At 54.7% G+C, this 14,157-nt stretch overlaps 1 protein-coding gene across 9 annotated transcripts in view; it reads left to right on the plus strand.

The window, feature by feature from the left end:
• The window catches only part of MAST3 (microtubule associated serine/threonine kinase 3), a gene marked incomplete at its 5' end in the record, with an annotated part of 37,976 nt that extends 24,082 nt beyond the window's left edge, over positions 1-13,894 (plus strand). For all 9 annotated transcript variants that reach the window (XM_081231650.1, XM_081231651.1, XM_081231647.1 and 6 more), the window contains 13 exons: positions 2,019-2,151; positions 2,307-2,472; positions 2,976-3,077; positions 3,765-3,887; positions 4,753-4,862; positions 6,504-6,643; positions 7,182-7,426; positions 7,881-8,087; positions 8,585-8,811; positions 9,250-9,372; positions 10,004-10,140; positions 10,253-10,434; positions 11,396-13,894. In XM_081231650.1, coding sequence (XP_081087776.1) covers positions 2,019-2,151; positions 2,307-2,472; positions 2,976-3,077; positions 3,765-3,887; positions 4,753-4,862; positions 6,504-6,643; positions 7,182-7,426; positions 7,881-8,087; positions 8,585-8,811; positions 9,250-9,372; positions 10,004-10,140; positions 10,253-10,434; positions 11,396-11,928 — 2,428 coding nt within the window. In that variant the 3' untranslated portion in view covers positions 11,929-13,894. The remainder of the gene's footprint in view (positions 1-2,018; positions 2,152-2,306; positions 2,473-2,975; positions 3,078-3,764; positions 3,888-4,752; positions 4,863-6,503; positions 6,644-7,181; positions 7,427-7,880; positions 8,088-8,584; positions 8,812-9,249; positions 9,373-10,003; positions 10,141-10,252; positions 10,435-11,395) is intronic.
• Positions 13,895-14,157: the final 263 nt, after the last annotated feature.

The raw sequence follows: 14,157 nt of genomic DNA on the forward strand, positions 1-14,157 counted from the left end.
TGAATAATCCCTCATGCTTTGTAACCCTTTCATAATTTTCAAAGCACTCTTCCCTGCATTAGTTGAGCACCTCCTGTGTACAGAGGAAAGGGCTGCTCTTTCATCAAGTGCCCTTTGGATACCAGGCAAGAAGTGTGAGTTTCTCAGGTACTTGCCATGTGGAGGTGTGGACATAAGCGTTAAGAGTCTGCATGTTTTCAGGGCATCTTGTAGTTTGCAAGTGGCTTAGAAAACAAAGCACCTGTATTTGGCACCTGCTGTATACCTGGGCCTGTGCTCACCGTTTGAAGGAACCCAGACGGCGGTATAACTAACTTCTTACACACTGATGACCCTTTTGAGTTTATAAAGCACATCTTTTAGCTGGTGTGTATTTATTGGACACCAGCTGTGTAAAGGTGATCAGAACAACAGTTATTAGGCAATGACTGTGTGTCAGTCCCCGAACACTGCAGCTATCTTTTTATAAAGTTTTTATGTTGAGGTCAGCATGCATTGAGCACCTACTGTGTGCCAGGGACATGGCTCCCTTTCTCCAGTGGAGGTACTTGCTATGTGGAGACGTGAACATAAGCCTTAAGAGCCCTGCATGTTTTCAGGGCATCTTGTTGTTTGCGAGTGGCTTAGAAAACAAAGCAAATGTGTGTTGGCATCTGCTGTGTACCTGGGCCTCTGTTCTCGACCCTCTAAGGCTGCTTGCTTTGTGCCCATCGGGTCTCTGTGGGATCATCCTGGAGTGGGATCTTCCAAGTGTCCCCAAGGCAGGACCTGCCCCTCCCAAGCTCAGGACTCTCATCTGAAAAACGGTGTGGGAAGGTGCAGCCCTGGAGGGTTCAGGGAGAGATAGGCCCACACAGTTGGTGCTCCAGAAAAATATTTTTTCCTCTTTTCTTCAGAAAATTTCAAATACACCCCAAGTCAGGAGAAGGTACATTTGTTTGCTAGGGCTGCCCTAACAAAGTACCACAGACTCGGGGGCTTAAACAACAGAAATTTATTCTCACAGTTCTGGAGGCCAGAAGTCCAAAATCAAGGTGTCGGCAGGGCCGCACTCCCTCTGAAGGTGATGGGGAAGGATGTGTTCCAGGCCTTTCTCTTGGCTTCTGGTAGTCCCTAGGCTGTGGTGCTCCTCCTGTGTGCATGTCTGTGTCCAAATTCCCCCTTTTAATTTTATTTATTTATTTTTTAACTTTTAAAAATATTTATTTATTTATTTGGTTGCACTGGGTCTTAGTTGCGGCAGGTGGGCTCCTTAGTTCCGGCTCGCCAGCTCCTTAGTTGCGACATGCATGTGGGATCTAGTTCCCTGACCAGGGATAGAACCTGGGCCACCTGCATTGGGAGCTCTGAGTGTTAACCACTGGACCACCACAGAAGTCCCCAGAAATTTATTTTTAAATGGGCAGATGTCCCCAGGAGGTGCGTGAAAATGTGACTTTATAAAATAAAGCTGGCGCATATCATTTTATCACTTAAAATATTTATATACTTAAGCTTGCAGGAGAACATGAACAGCAGCATACATGGTAGGTGTGTAAGTTTTAAGAAACTGGTGCGCCCATGAGACGCACAAATATTTCTGTACACAGCAGGTGCTAAAGACATGTTCACTTAACAATAGGTGCTTACAAAGTGTTCAGTTTGTTAAAATCATGGATGCATGTACAAGAATATGCTGTAGATCCCCCCCAGGAGGTGTTCACGAAACGTTTTAATGCCCAGTGGGGACATGCTGTGATTCTCAGGAACCTAATTTTTGCACAGCGGAGTATACAGTAGGTGCTCAAGAGCAACACCAGATGCACCCAGTTGGTGCACAGAGATGTTTGCCAAATTTGTAATATTGCCCAAGACCCGTTGGTTCTTTCAATAATGTGATCATGCACAGGCAGTGCTTTCTGATCCATGGAGGGGTCGGGCCACCTCCTGTAGGACTAAGTTCTGGGTGGGTGAGGGGGCGGGAGCGGCCAAGCACGTCGGGCCCCCCAGACCTGAGCTCACCACCTGCCTGCCCACAGCCTGCTCATCACCTCGCTCGGCCACATCAAGCTAACTGACTTCGGCCTGTCTAAGATCGGGCTCATGAGTATGGCCACCAACCTCTACGAGGGCCACATCGAGAAGGACACTCGGGAGTTCGTGGACAAGCAGGTGGGCGGGGCTGCCTCCCTCTGCCTGAAGCCTGAGCCCAGGACATGGGGAGACTTGGCAGCAAAAAGGAGAAAATAAACTATCCCTGTAATTCTACCCACACTTTCTTCCCTGGCTGGGGGCGGTCTTTCATTTCTCTGTCCCACCTGGCCCAGGTATGCGGGACACCTGAGTACATCGCCCCGGAGGTGATCTTCCGCCAGGGCTACGGGAAGCCAGTGGACTGGTGGGCCATGGGCGTCGTCCTCTACGAATTCCTGGTGGGCTGTGTGCCGTTCTTCGGAGATACCCCTGAGGAACTCTTTGGCCAGGTGGTCAGTGGTGCGTTCCCCCTGCCCTGTCGCCCCAGGTTTAAGTCTCAGCCCCGGGGAGGGGAGCAGGCCCACTTGTGGATTGGGCACCTATGGCGTCCCAGCCCCAGCTGAGCCCTGGGAGCACAGCCAAGGGCGAGACGGACAGTAAGGGAGATAAATAAGCAAATTATGGAGTAATCAGAGGCAAAAAATGCCAAGGGGAGAAGGAAGCAGGAAGAAGGGAGGGGGTGGGGGGGCGGGTGCAGGGGTGCTCTATTAAATAGAGAGTCACGCAGGGCCACACTGGGTGACGTGTGGGCAAAGACTTAAAGGAGTGAGAGGGAGTCACAGAGATGGATGAAGGGAAGGTGCTCAGGGCAGACGGCACAGCCAGAACAAAGGCTGTATGGGACCAAGCCTGGTATGCTGAAGGAGCAGAGGAGGCTGGTGGCTTGGAGCATAGGAAGGGGAGGTGGTAGGAGGTGCTAAGAAGCGCTGTCCCCAGTCCCTCATTCCCTCCTCTCATTTTAGATGAGATCATGTGGCCAGAGGGGGACGAAGCCCTTCCAGCTGACGCCCAGGACCTCATCACCAGGCTGCTCCGACAGAGCCCCCTGGACCGTCTGGGCACTGGTACGTAGGTGTGGGTGAGGCCCAGGTGGGTAGGATGGGGGCTGGGGTAAACAAGAGTTCTATTTGAGAGGCTGCATAGAGGAGGGGGACTTGAAACTGGGGTTTTGAAGGATGCATAGGAGCTCACCAAGAACTAGCATGAGATTTTGAAGAGTAGCAGGTAGCTGGATCTGGTTCAGACAAGGGGCACTGAGGCTGTGTATATGAGCCTGCCAGGTCACCATGGGCTGTGTCCTACGGTCCCCAAGGCCCAGTCCAGTGGATCCCACTGTCCCAAGTTTCCCCAGCCACCAAAATATTGATTAAGGGACTATTTAATATTCATGCAGCCACCCATTATGTGGCCACTACAGATCACACTCAGGATGAAGCTTGGCCGCTGCAGAGGACTATGGGGGCTGAGGTTGGGGAACAGGATACAGTCAGCTCTGCTCCATGGGGTAGAAACATGTGGAAAAAGCCCCCTCCTAAGGTTCTGGGGTTTCTCCAGGTGATGGGATCTCAGAATCCAGCAGAGGGAAGAGCAGGGCCTGGGTTCTAGCCCTAGCTTGGTTCCCCTATGGGCTCTTAAAGGCTCGTTTCCCCTCCCATCTTTCTGGTTCTGTGTTAGCCAAGTTCGGGTTCATAATTGGCCCAGGGGGCCATGGGGGGTGGGGACCAGCAGGGCTCAGCCAGGCATGTCTGCAGGAGGCACCCACGAAGTAAAGCAGCACCCCTTCTTCTGGACACTGGACTGGGCGGGGCTTCTGCGACACAAGGCCGAGTTCGTGCCGCAGCTTGAAGCTGAGGACGACACCAGCTACTTCGACAGTAAGCAGGGGTCCAGGAGGCGGGCTGTGCTGTCCCACGATCTCCTGGGGTGGTGAGGGGTGTCTAACAGGGTCTCCACCCCAGCTTGGTGCCTCGGCCTGGGCCTGGAGCTTCCAACTTCCTGAGCTTTCCAAGAAGCTGGGTCATGTCTGCTGGCTGCCCCCCTGCCTGGATTTCCTATGCATCTGAGCTCAGGAGGCTGTCGCACCACCTTGGGTTGCGGGAGGGGAAACCAAGGCACTGAGTGTGGCAGCCCTTGCCTGGGGGTCCCCCAGCAGGTTCAGCCTCCTGAGTGTCAGCCCTGACCAGGCATGGAGCCCTGCCTGTCATACAGGAGGGTGGGGTGCCTCGCTCAGCTTTGGTGGAGGGGGTCCCCTCGAGCACTTCAGTTGAGCTCATACAAATCTCCTTCTCCCCAGTCGGGGCTCTGGCCAAGCACAGAGTAAACGCCCTTGGCTTCCAGTGCCTCCTCCAGAACTTGACGTGTGATCTTGGGCATGTCAGAGGTCATCTCTGAGCATCTGTTTCCTTTTCTGTAAGATGAGGAACATCCTTTATGTTTGAGATACACAATTTTACCTAACTCTGGGTAACCCATCTTAAGGGTGAGGAAACTGAGACACAAGAATTCCCATCCACAGTCCCACAGCTTTTAGGATCACAACTGGGATTTATTCCCAGATACTAAATCTGCCACCCAAGCCTCCTCTGGTCCTTAAACATACCAAGCCTGGTCCCACCACAAAGGCTTTGCCCTGACAGCGTCTCCCCACCTGGGAGGCCCTCCCCACATCACCCCACAGCCCCTGTGTCCACCTCCCTCCCCCAGCATCAGGTGGGCTGCACATGCCTTTCCCTCCTGCAGCGCGCTCAGAGCGTTACCGTCACCTGGGCTCTGAAGATGACGAGACGAATGATGAGGAGTCATCCACAGAGATCCCCCAGTTCTCATCCTGTTCCCACCGGTTCAGCAAGGTGAGCCTGGGCCCTGGATGTAGCTAGTGCTCAGGAAACAGGGCAAGATGTTTGGGGTTTTTTTTTCTTTTTTTTTTTATTGTAGTGAAATACATGTAACATAAAATAGACTATTTTAGCTATTTTAAACTGTGCATACAATTCAATGACATTTAGTACATTCACAGTGTTGTGCAACTATCACCTGTATCTAGTTCCAGAGCATTTCCATCATCCCCAAAGGGCAACCTTGTACCCGGCTGCAGTCACTCCTGGTTTCCCCCTCCCCCGCTCCCCAGCAACCACTAATCTGCTTTCTGTCTCTATGCATTTACCTGTTCTGGACATTTCACATACATAGAATCATACGCTATGTGGGACCATTGGGGAATTCCCTGTGTCTGGCTTCTTAAGGTTGATCCACATGGTAGCATGTGTCAGTGCTTCATTCCTTGTTATGGCTGAATAATATTCCATTGTATGGTTGGACCATATTTCGTTTTATCCACTCATCAGTTGATGGACGTTTGGGTTGTTTCCACTTTGGGGCAATTGTGAATAGACCTGCTATGCTGGGTGTTATATTATAGCCTCATCAGCTTAACTTGAGTTCCTTCCTTTGTTTATAATTTGATTTAAAAACCTGCACTGCTTATGGGTCTGGGCCCCAGGCAGGAAACCCCAGCTGTGGCCCCTTGGTAGCCAGGCTGCTCTGAGCCTCAGTTTCTCCACCTGTACAGTGGGCTAAAGACTCTACGTCTTTAGAGATGTGGTAAGTAAGCATCTGAGGAAGTGACTCAAGGAAGTGTCAGGCATGTAGGAAACACTCACCTAAGCCGTCCCCCGCGAATGCGGTTGTTGTTACTGTTTTTTTGTTTCTGGTTTTTTTTTTATGATGTGGACCATTTTTTTTTTTCAGGTACTATCAGAATTTATTGAAGGGCTTCTTAATCTAGGGCTTGTGAACTTGCATGGGAATAAATTACATCTTTATTTTCACTAATCTCTAACTGAAATTTGGCATGTTTTCTAATTGTAATATGAGCAACAAATCACAGTAATATTAGCATGACCTTGACTTTGTCACAAATACAAATCATGGATTTTTCACGTCACGCTGGAGTTGTTGTAAAATATCTTTCAAGTTCAAAACTACTTCAAAATTATGGTACTTATAAGACCTGCTAGATCTTGTTATTTAATGCATTACTAAAGAGACACGTATAGTACCATATTGCTGGTTTAAAAAATATCCTAATATTATTTTAATATAATCAGCCTCGCTTGCAACCTGACCTATTTCATTTGATGCATTTAAAAATACTACTCTGAGAGGAGGTCTGTAGGTGTCACCAGTTTGCCAAAGGGGCTCATGTACAGAAATCCATGCTTGTCATGATGGTAGCAGCTCCTCCTCAGAAGCCTCAGGGGCCAGAGCTCTGCCCAGAACTCCCCTTCGGATGTGGACCATTTTTTAAAGTCTTTATTGAATTTGTTTCAATATTGCTTCTGTTTTATGTTTTGGTTTTTTGGCTGAGAGGCATGTGGGATCTCAGCTCCCTGACCAGGGATCGAACCCACACCCCCTGCCTTGGAAGGCGAAGTCTTAACCACTGGACTGCCAGGGAAGTCCCGTTACTGTTATTCTTAATTGCTTCCCAGGTCTACAGCAGCTCTGAGTTCCTGGCCGCCCAGCCCACCCCAACCTTTGCTGAACGGAGCTTCAGTGAGGACCGGGAGGAAGGGTGGGAGCGCAGCAGTGAGGGGGACTATGGGCGCCGGCTGAGCACCACCGAGGTCCGGTAGGTGGGCTGGGGAGTATAAGCAGATCCAGCTTCCAAACCTGCTGGGAGGTGGAGCCACAAAGTCTTAACATTGGAAAGAGCTTCCCAGTGGCCCAGTAGAAAAGGGTAAAACATATTGGCCAGCCTGTCAGACCCCTGCCAACCTGGCCCCTGTCATCACTCCCTTTGGCTTTGCATTCCTAACCACACTAAACCTAAAGCAGTCATGTACTGTCACACTGCTAGGCTTTTGCTTACACTGTTTCCTCTGCCCAGAATACCCTTTGCTCATGAAGTCCCTTTCATCTTTCAATGTCCAAACTCACAGAAATAATCAATGTCTGCTAGAGGATGGGCGTTGGAAGCTGGGTTTTAAAAATTGAATAGGAGTTCTCTGGGCAGTCACAGAGGATAGAGCAGGCAGAGGGAACTCACCTTATATTTACAAATTACCTCTGACTCTAGGCTGAGAGTTAAGGTATGGTCACTAGGGGAGACTGGGTGTCCTGGGGTGAGGGCACCTGGCAGGTGTGACTCAGGCTCTTCCCCGCTACAGGCTGAGGTCCTGCACATCCTCCGGTTCCTCCTGCCACTTATCCTTTTCCCAGCCTGAGCGGGGCCCTAGCCCATCTTCCTTGAACACCATCAGCCTGGACACGATGCCCAAATTTGCCTTCTCATCAGAGGATGAGGGAGTCGGCCCGGCTCCTGTGGGCCCCAAAAGGCCCGTCTTCATTCTAGGGGAGCCCGACCCATCCCCAGCAGCCACCCCAGTGATGCCCAAGCCCTCAAGCCTTTCTGGTAGGTGGAATCCAGGGTGGGAGGGATGGTGTCATGGAGAGTTTCCCACAGGAGGGACTATCTGAGATGGGTTTTGAAGGATGAGTAGGAGTTCTCTAGAGACAACATTCACTTGTGTAACAAAGGCTTCAGTCTGAGGGTGATACCCCGCAGCTTCATTGGATTAGGACGGGAGAGAGGAATTGAACTGGGGAGCTCCAAGAGTGGGAGTTAGGAATCTGACTGGGGTGAGGGGAAGGCTTCTTGAAGGAGGGGACTTGAAGAGTGGAGCTTCCCAGGGAGAGCAGTGAAAGAAAGGTGTACAGGAAGAGGGAACGCCTGAACAAAGGCCAGGAGGCTGGACTGTGTACACACCAACCAGGGAGGAAGGGGCTTTGCCTTCTGAGGGCAGAGGGGCCAAGTGGTGAGATGGGGGAGGGGCAGACTGACCTCCCGACCCTGCTGATCCCTGTAGCTGACACAGCTGCCCTCAGCCACGCGCGCCTACGAAGCAACAGCACCGGTGCACGACACTCTACGCCGAGGGCCCTGGATGCCGGCCGGGGCCGCCGCCTTGGGGGCCCGAGAGACTCAGCCCCTGAGAAATCCAAGACCTCCCCCAGCGGGGGTCGCGTGCCCAAGTCAGCCTCAGTGTCTGCCCTGTCGCTCATCATCACGGCAGGTGACGCCGACGGCCCAGCCTCGTCTTTGCTTGTCTGTCCATGTCCATTTTAACCATGGAGTGGGGGCTGCTTTGGCCAGCGGGAGCTGGAGGGGGTCCCTCCAGGTGATGTGTCCCTGGGCACAAAGCTCCCAGGGCTGCTCTTCAGGGCTGAGCCCAGGAGATAGGAAGCAGCTGGGGGACTGGCATTCCTGGCAGCGGGCACTACATGTGCAAAGGCCTGGAGGGGAAGGGAGAGGGTGTTTGGGGCATTGGAGTGGCAGCAAAGCAGCCAGAGTGATCAGTGTGGGGACTTCCCTGGTGGTCCAGTGGTTAAGACTCTGAGCTTCCACTGCAGGGGGCACAGGTTCGATCCCTGGTCCGGGAACTGAGATCCCACATGCTGCGCCGTGCGGCCAAAAAAAACAAACCGACTGATCGGTGTGGAGGGAGAGGAAGGTGCCTTGTGAAGGGACCCACAAGGGAGTGACCCCCCTCCTTGAACCTCGTCCCTGCAGATGACGGCAGCGGCGGCCCCCTCATGAGCCCCCTGTCCCCACGCTCGCTGTCCTCAAACCCGTCGTCCCGCGACTCCTCTCCAAGCCGAGACCCTTCCCCCGTGTGTGGCAGCCTGCGGCCCCCCATTGTCATCCACAGCTCGGGCAAGAAGTACGGCTTCAGCCTGCGGGCAATCCGCGTCTACATGGGTGACAGTGACATCTACACTGTGCACCATGTCGTGTGGGTGAGTTGGCCCTGGGATGGGCAGGAACAGCCAGACCTGGTTTGAGTCCCAGCTCTGCCCTGGCAAGGCGCTTCCCTTTTGGAGCTGCATTTGTTACTCTTGGAAAGCAAGCGAGTACTCATTGCCTATGAGGTTTTGGAGCCCAGGGCAGGGAACTGATGCCACCTGTGTCTTAATGGTCCTTGTCAGTTACAGGGAGAGGACTGGGCAAGAGGGATGGAGACCTCAAGTGGGCACAAAGCTCCCGCACAGTGGGTGTTTTGTCCTCCCTCCCCCAGCCCAGGGCCTGTCCCCTCCCCACTGGTCTCTGAAAGGTCTGGGAAACCAGGCAGTGTGAAAGGCAGCAGCTTGCTGGGGGCCTGTAGCTGACTCAGCTGGGCTGGGGTCTCTAGCTCTGGGGCCCAGGCCACTGACCCCGCCATCTGCCCCCACCCCCAGAGTGTGGAGGAGGGAAGCCCTGCCCAGGAGGCAGGCCTGCGGGCCGGGGACCTCATCACCCACATCAACGGGGAGTCGGTCCTGGGGCTGGTGCACATGGACGTCGTGGAGCTACTGCTGAAGGTGCAGGCCCCCGACCCCACCCCCGCCTCCATCCCAGAGCCTCCACCCCCGTCCATCCTCAGGGCCCCTGGATCTCCCAACACTGCCCACCCTCTGGGCTGCTCCTGTGACCTCCATCCCCACCCCTTGGCCTCAGCTCCCGATTCTGTGTGGTTCTCCCCGTCCAACCGTACCACTCCGCATTCGGCCTTGCATGTCCCGTGGCCTCTGCCTCAGAGCCACTCCTCCAGGAAGCCCTTCCTGCCCCCCTGGGTGCCCCTTCTCCTGACCTTCCCTCTGGCCCACCCTGACTCTGGGGGGCTGGGGGTATCTGTACCATCTTTGCCTCCGGCCTCCCCTCAGACCAAGGGTCCTCAGGGGCTGAGGCCTAGAGGCGGGGAGGTGGGCACAGGTGAGGAGGCAGACCCCTAGTTGGATAGCTCCTGGGACCAGTGGGTGGGTAGATGGCTCATTGGATGGATGGACAGATGGCAGACATCCATCTTTGGCCCAGTGAGTGGTGGGGTCATTAGGTAAGAAGCGGGTGGTTAGGATACGGGGCTTCTGACGGATGAGTAGATGGGTGGGTGGGTGCGTGGACGGCTCGGTGGATGGAAGGCACACAGGCGACCCCTTGCCATCCCTCCTGCAGAGTGGCAACAAGATCGCCCTTCGGACCACGCCCCTGGAGAACACCTCCATCAAGGTGGGCCCCGCACGGAAGAATGTGACCAAGGGCCGCATGGCGCGCAGGAACAAGCGGAGCCGAAGGCGGGAGACGCAGGAGCGGTGAGTGGTGGGCTGGCTGCCGGGGAGGGTTGATGCAGGACCTGTGGCATGTTTGGGCGGCCTGGGCCGCTGGGGGCAGGGGTTCTGAAGAATCTGGGTTCCTAACCCCCAGGCGGAAGTCGCTCTTCAAGAAGATCTCAAAACAGTCGTCCGTGCTGCACACCAGCCGCAGCTTCTCTTCTGGCCTCCACCACTCCCTGTCATCCAGCGAGAGCCTCCCGGGCTCACCCACCCACAGCCTCTCCCCCAGCCCCACCACGCCCTGCTGCAGCCCGGCTCCCGATGCCCCAGCAGGTGGGTGCACCCCCAGGACCACCCTGGGAAGAACGGCCCCTTAGGGCTGCGGTGGTCAGCACAGCGGGGGAGTGAGCAGAGTTGGGAGGCTGGAATGACTTGATGTGTGACAGCCTCAAAGGCAGTCTGGGATGGGCAGGGAAGGGTGTGCCCAGCAGAAAGAACATCATGAACAAAGGGGATCCAGACAGGAGAGACGTGAAAGCTAGAGGGAGGCTAGGGAGAGGGGATTGGGGGATGGATCAAGCCGAAGAGCTGGGCTTAAATTGGGGGGCAGTAGGGAGCCATGGAGGGTGAGCCAGAGAGGGCATGGAAAGATTGTTCTGGAGCAGGAAAGGATGGTGACTTGGCCCAACCCTGAGGGTCCCCAGTCTGTGAGAGACAGCCAGAGATGGGCACCCCTAGTTCCACTGGGTTAGCATCAGACTAGAGAGACAGTCTGGGGCAATCCACAGAGGCAGGGAAGGCCTCCTGGAGGAGAGCCACCAGAAAGCCCTCCCTGCCTTCTGGGGACCCCAACTGCTATCTCACCCTCTGGCCTACCCTGACTTCATGGGGCTGGGGGTATCTGTGCCATCTTTGTCTTTCTCAGATCAGGCATCCTCACGGGCTGAGGCCTAGGGGTGGGGAGTAGACACAGGCAGAGGCAGGGCCCGTACTGGATAACTTCCAGAATCAATGGGTTCATGGGATGGTTAGATGGACGGTAGGCAGGTACCTTTGGCTGAATGATTCAGTGGGTCATATAGGTGAGAAGTGGGTGAAGAGGAGCTAGGGCTTTGATGGATGAGTAGGAGTCCACCAGATCTAAGCCAAAGGAAGAGCCTGTGCAAACAAAGGAAAAACCAGGCCTGATGGGTGGCCACAGGGAACAGTGTGGGCTTTTGGCAGTCAGTCTTAGGGCCCCACCTCGAGGCTGGCACGTTGAGGCTGGTGGCCCTGACCCTCCCGTCACCCACAGACACAGTGTCTCCACCCAGCGCATCCCCAAGCTCCAGCAGCCCTGCATCTCCGGCTGCCGCTGGCCACACCCGACCCAGCTCCCTGCATGGCCTGGCCACCAAGCTTGGGCCACCCCGCCCCAAAGCAGGCCGCCGCAAGTCCACCAGCAGCATCCCGCCCTCCCCGCTGGCCTGCCCGCCCGTGCCAGCGCCCCCACCCCGCTCGCCCTCGCCCCTGTCAGGGCACCCGCCTGCGCCTGCCCGGTCCCCAAGGCTGCGCCGAGGCCAGTCGGCTGACAAGCTGGGTACAGGTGAGCGGCTCGACGGGGAGCTGGGGCGCCGCAGCCGCGGGCCAGACTCCGAGCTGGTGGTCATGCGACGGCTGCATCTGTCCGAGCGCCGAGACTCATTCAAGAAGCAGGAGGCTGTGCAGGAGGTGAGCTTTGACGAACCACCTGAGGAGGCCACTGGGCCACCCACCTTGGTGCCGCAGATCGCCGTGGAGGGCGCTGAGGCTGTGCCAGGAGCCCTTGGACCCTCTGAGAAAGACTAATCCCTCCTACCTAGCCTCTCCCTGGCCTGGAAGTCAACGCATTTTTTGTGGAATGTGTTTTCCATAAATTGACACCTGGATGGAGACTGAGCCACCAGCCTCTGACACCTGGAAGATGAGGAGCGATCGCGTTTCTTGCTGGAAGGTGCCTCCCTCATGTTCTGGAGCTGATCAATCAGGGAGCCATAGGGGCAGGCAAGGGAGAGTAGGGTGGCATTGTAAATAGCAGCAAATCCCTGCAGCTAATTTATTACGTTTTATAAGCGATAGCCAGACTGAGCTGCCACTGTTAAGGCGGCTGCCCAGGTCTTGTCCCATGCACTGGGGACCCATCTGTAGACCCTGCCCCCTGGGCTGAGAAGGAAGCACTTTGGACAAGTCAACGTGTGTTCGTGTTTTATGGTTTTTCTGTACTTTTAAAGTTTTTTTGTGTTACTTGATCCCATCCCTGACTCAAGACCCACAGATTTGAAGGGATGCAGCCAAGCTTACCTGTCCAGGCCCAGTTTGGATGACTTGGAGATTCCGTAAACAATTCCCCTCCACCACAAAACAAAGTAATCTTGATGATGGACTGGATTCTGAAGGCTACTTCCCACCATCATAGCCTCCATCCCTAGGCCAGCCTTGCTAGAGTCTGCCTCCAGTCCTATAGGCTTAGGAGGTGTGGGAACTGGGGCTTTGATATATGAGTAGAAGTTCACCAGATCTAGGCAGAGGGGTCACCCGCGTCACAAGCAGACACTGATGCCCCAGGAGGCAGAGGCCTCAAAGGACACTGCCAGGGTAGGAGAAGAATGTCCACCCTGGACAAGATTTTTTGTATTTAATGCCCACCAGGGTGAGAACTTGACCATGATGTGTCTGAAACAGCCCCTGGGGGGTGCCCTCGATATGCCAGAGCCTTGTAGGGATGAAATTCGAGTGAGAAAAATCCAACTGGGGGGCAGTGAGGCCCAAGTTGGACTCTTGGCTTCACTGTTTGGCTCTGGGAAAATGACTTCCCCACTCTGTGCCTCAGTTTCCTTGTGTTTACAAAACAAATCCCAACGACTATTAAGCACCTACTGTATGCCAAGCGCTTTTACTGTGGCTTTTCCCTCAGCCAACCTTGAGAAGGCTGGAGGTGGTGTCGTCATCCCCATTTTACAGACAAATAACTAAGGCCTGGCAAGACGTGGAGACTTGCCCCCACCGTTGCCTGGAAAGAGTCATGCAGCCAGGCTCTGTCCTGGGCATTGTAGTCAAGGGAGCTGGAATGGAGAATCTGTTGCCAGATACAGCCGACTCCAGCTCCAGCTCTCTCCCCTGTAATGCTGTGTGACCCACTGGGCATCTCAGAGTCTCCATTTCCCATTCAGAGGTGGCCAGCAAGATCACCATACCCCACAATGGTGAGGGCACTTTCCAGGCACTGCAGCCCACTCTGTGTTCTCTCTGGAGACATCCGTGTAGCACTGCCTGGTGTTGGAACTAGATCAAGGCTGTGCATGACTTGCTCCCACCTTCCATCCCGGAGCTAATGGTGAATAAAAGCCTACATTTACAAAGAAGAGGTCCAATGTCTGGATTTGTGAGGGGCCAAGAAAAGGGTAAGGGAAGAGTGGGGTGGGGGCGGGATGAAAACAGACCCTTGGCTCAAAGTCACTTGTGGGTTTTGAAGGCTGCTGGGAATTCACTGTTGAGATTCTTCCTGATGCCTTCTCTGGTCCTGGCCTCCTGCTGTCCTCTCTGAGTTGAGTACCCATCATGGGTTCTGTCCTTAGAAGCTTCATCCAGACACCTGTCTGGGGCCCTGAAGCTGTGTTAATAAATAAATAAACCATCTTTGTGTCCTTTTTTAACCAGTCTTTGCTGAGGCTGTGCCCTGAAGTTCCCCTCACCACCACTGGAACCCAGTCCAGCCCGAGCGCGTTCGGTTACTTCCGAAGCGCTCCGTAGGTCGGAAACCTTTGGCCGCGCCCCCTGTTTCCGAGTGTCTTCGGCTATCTCCGGAAACAGTCCGCAGCTGGACAGGCGTTGGGCTAGTTCTCCCTACCCGAGAGAGTTAGTTCAGCTGTTTCCGGACACTCTGGGCTACCACGGAAACTCCGGCTTTCAACTCCGGCTCCTTCTCGGCTCTCAGCTTGTTTCCTGAAAAGCGCAGCTTTCTGTCTGAGCCCGTGCCCCCAACTCTGCCGCCTCCATTTCCTGAGTTCTGGGCCACCTCACTCGCCCTCTGGAGCTGTC

The sequence above is a fragment of the Mesoplodon bidens genome (genome assembly GCF_964165515.1).
Source record: "Mesoplodon bidens genome assembly, chromosome: 4".
Classification (NCBI taxonomy): domain Eukaryota; kingdom Metazoa; phylum Chordata; class Mammalia; order Artiodactyla; family Ziphiidae; genus Mesoplodon; species Mesoplodon bidens.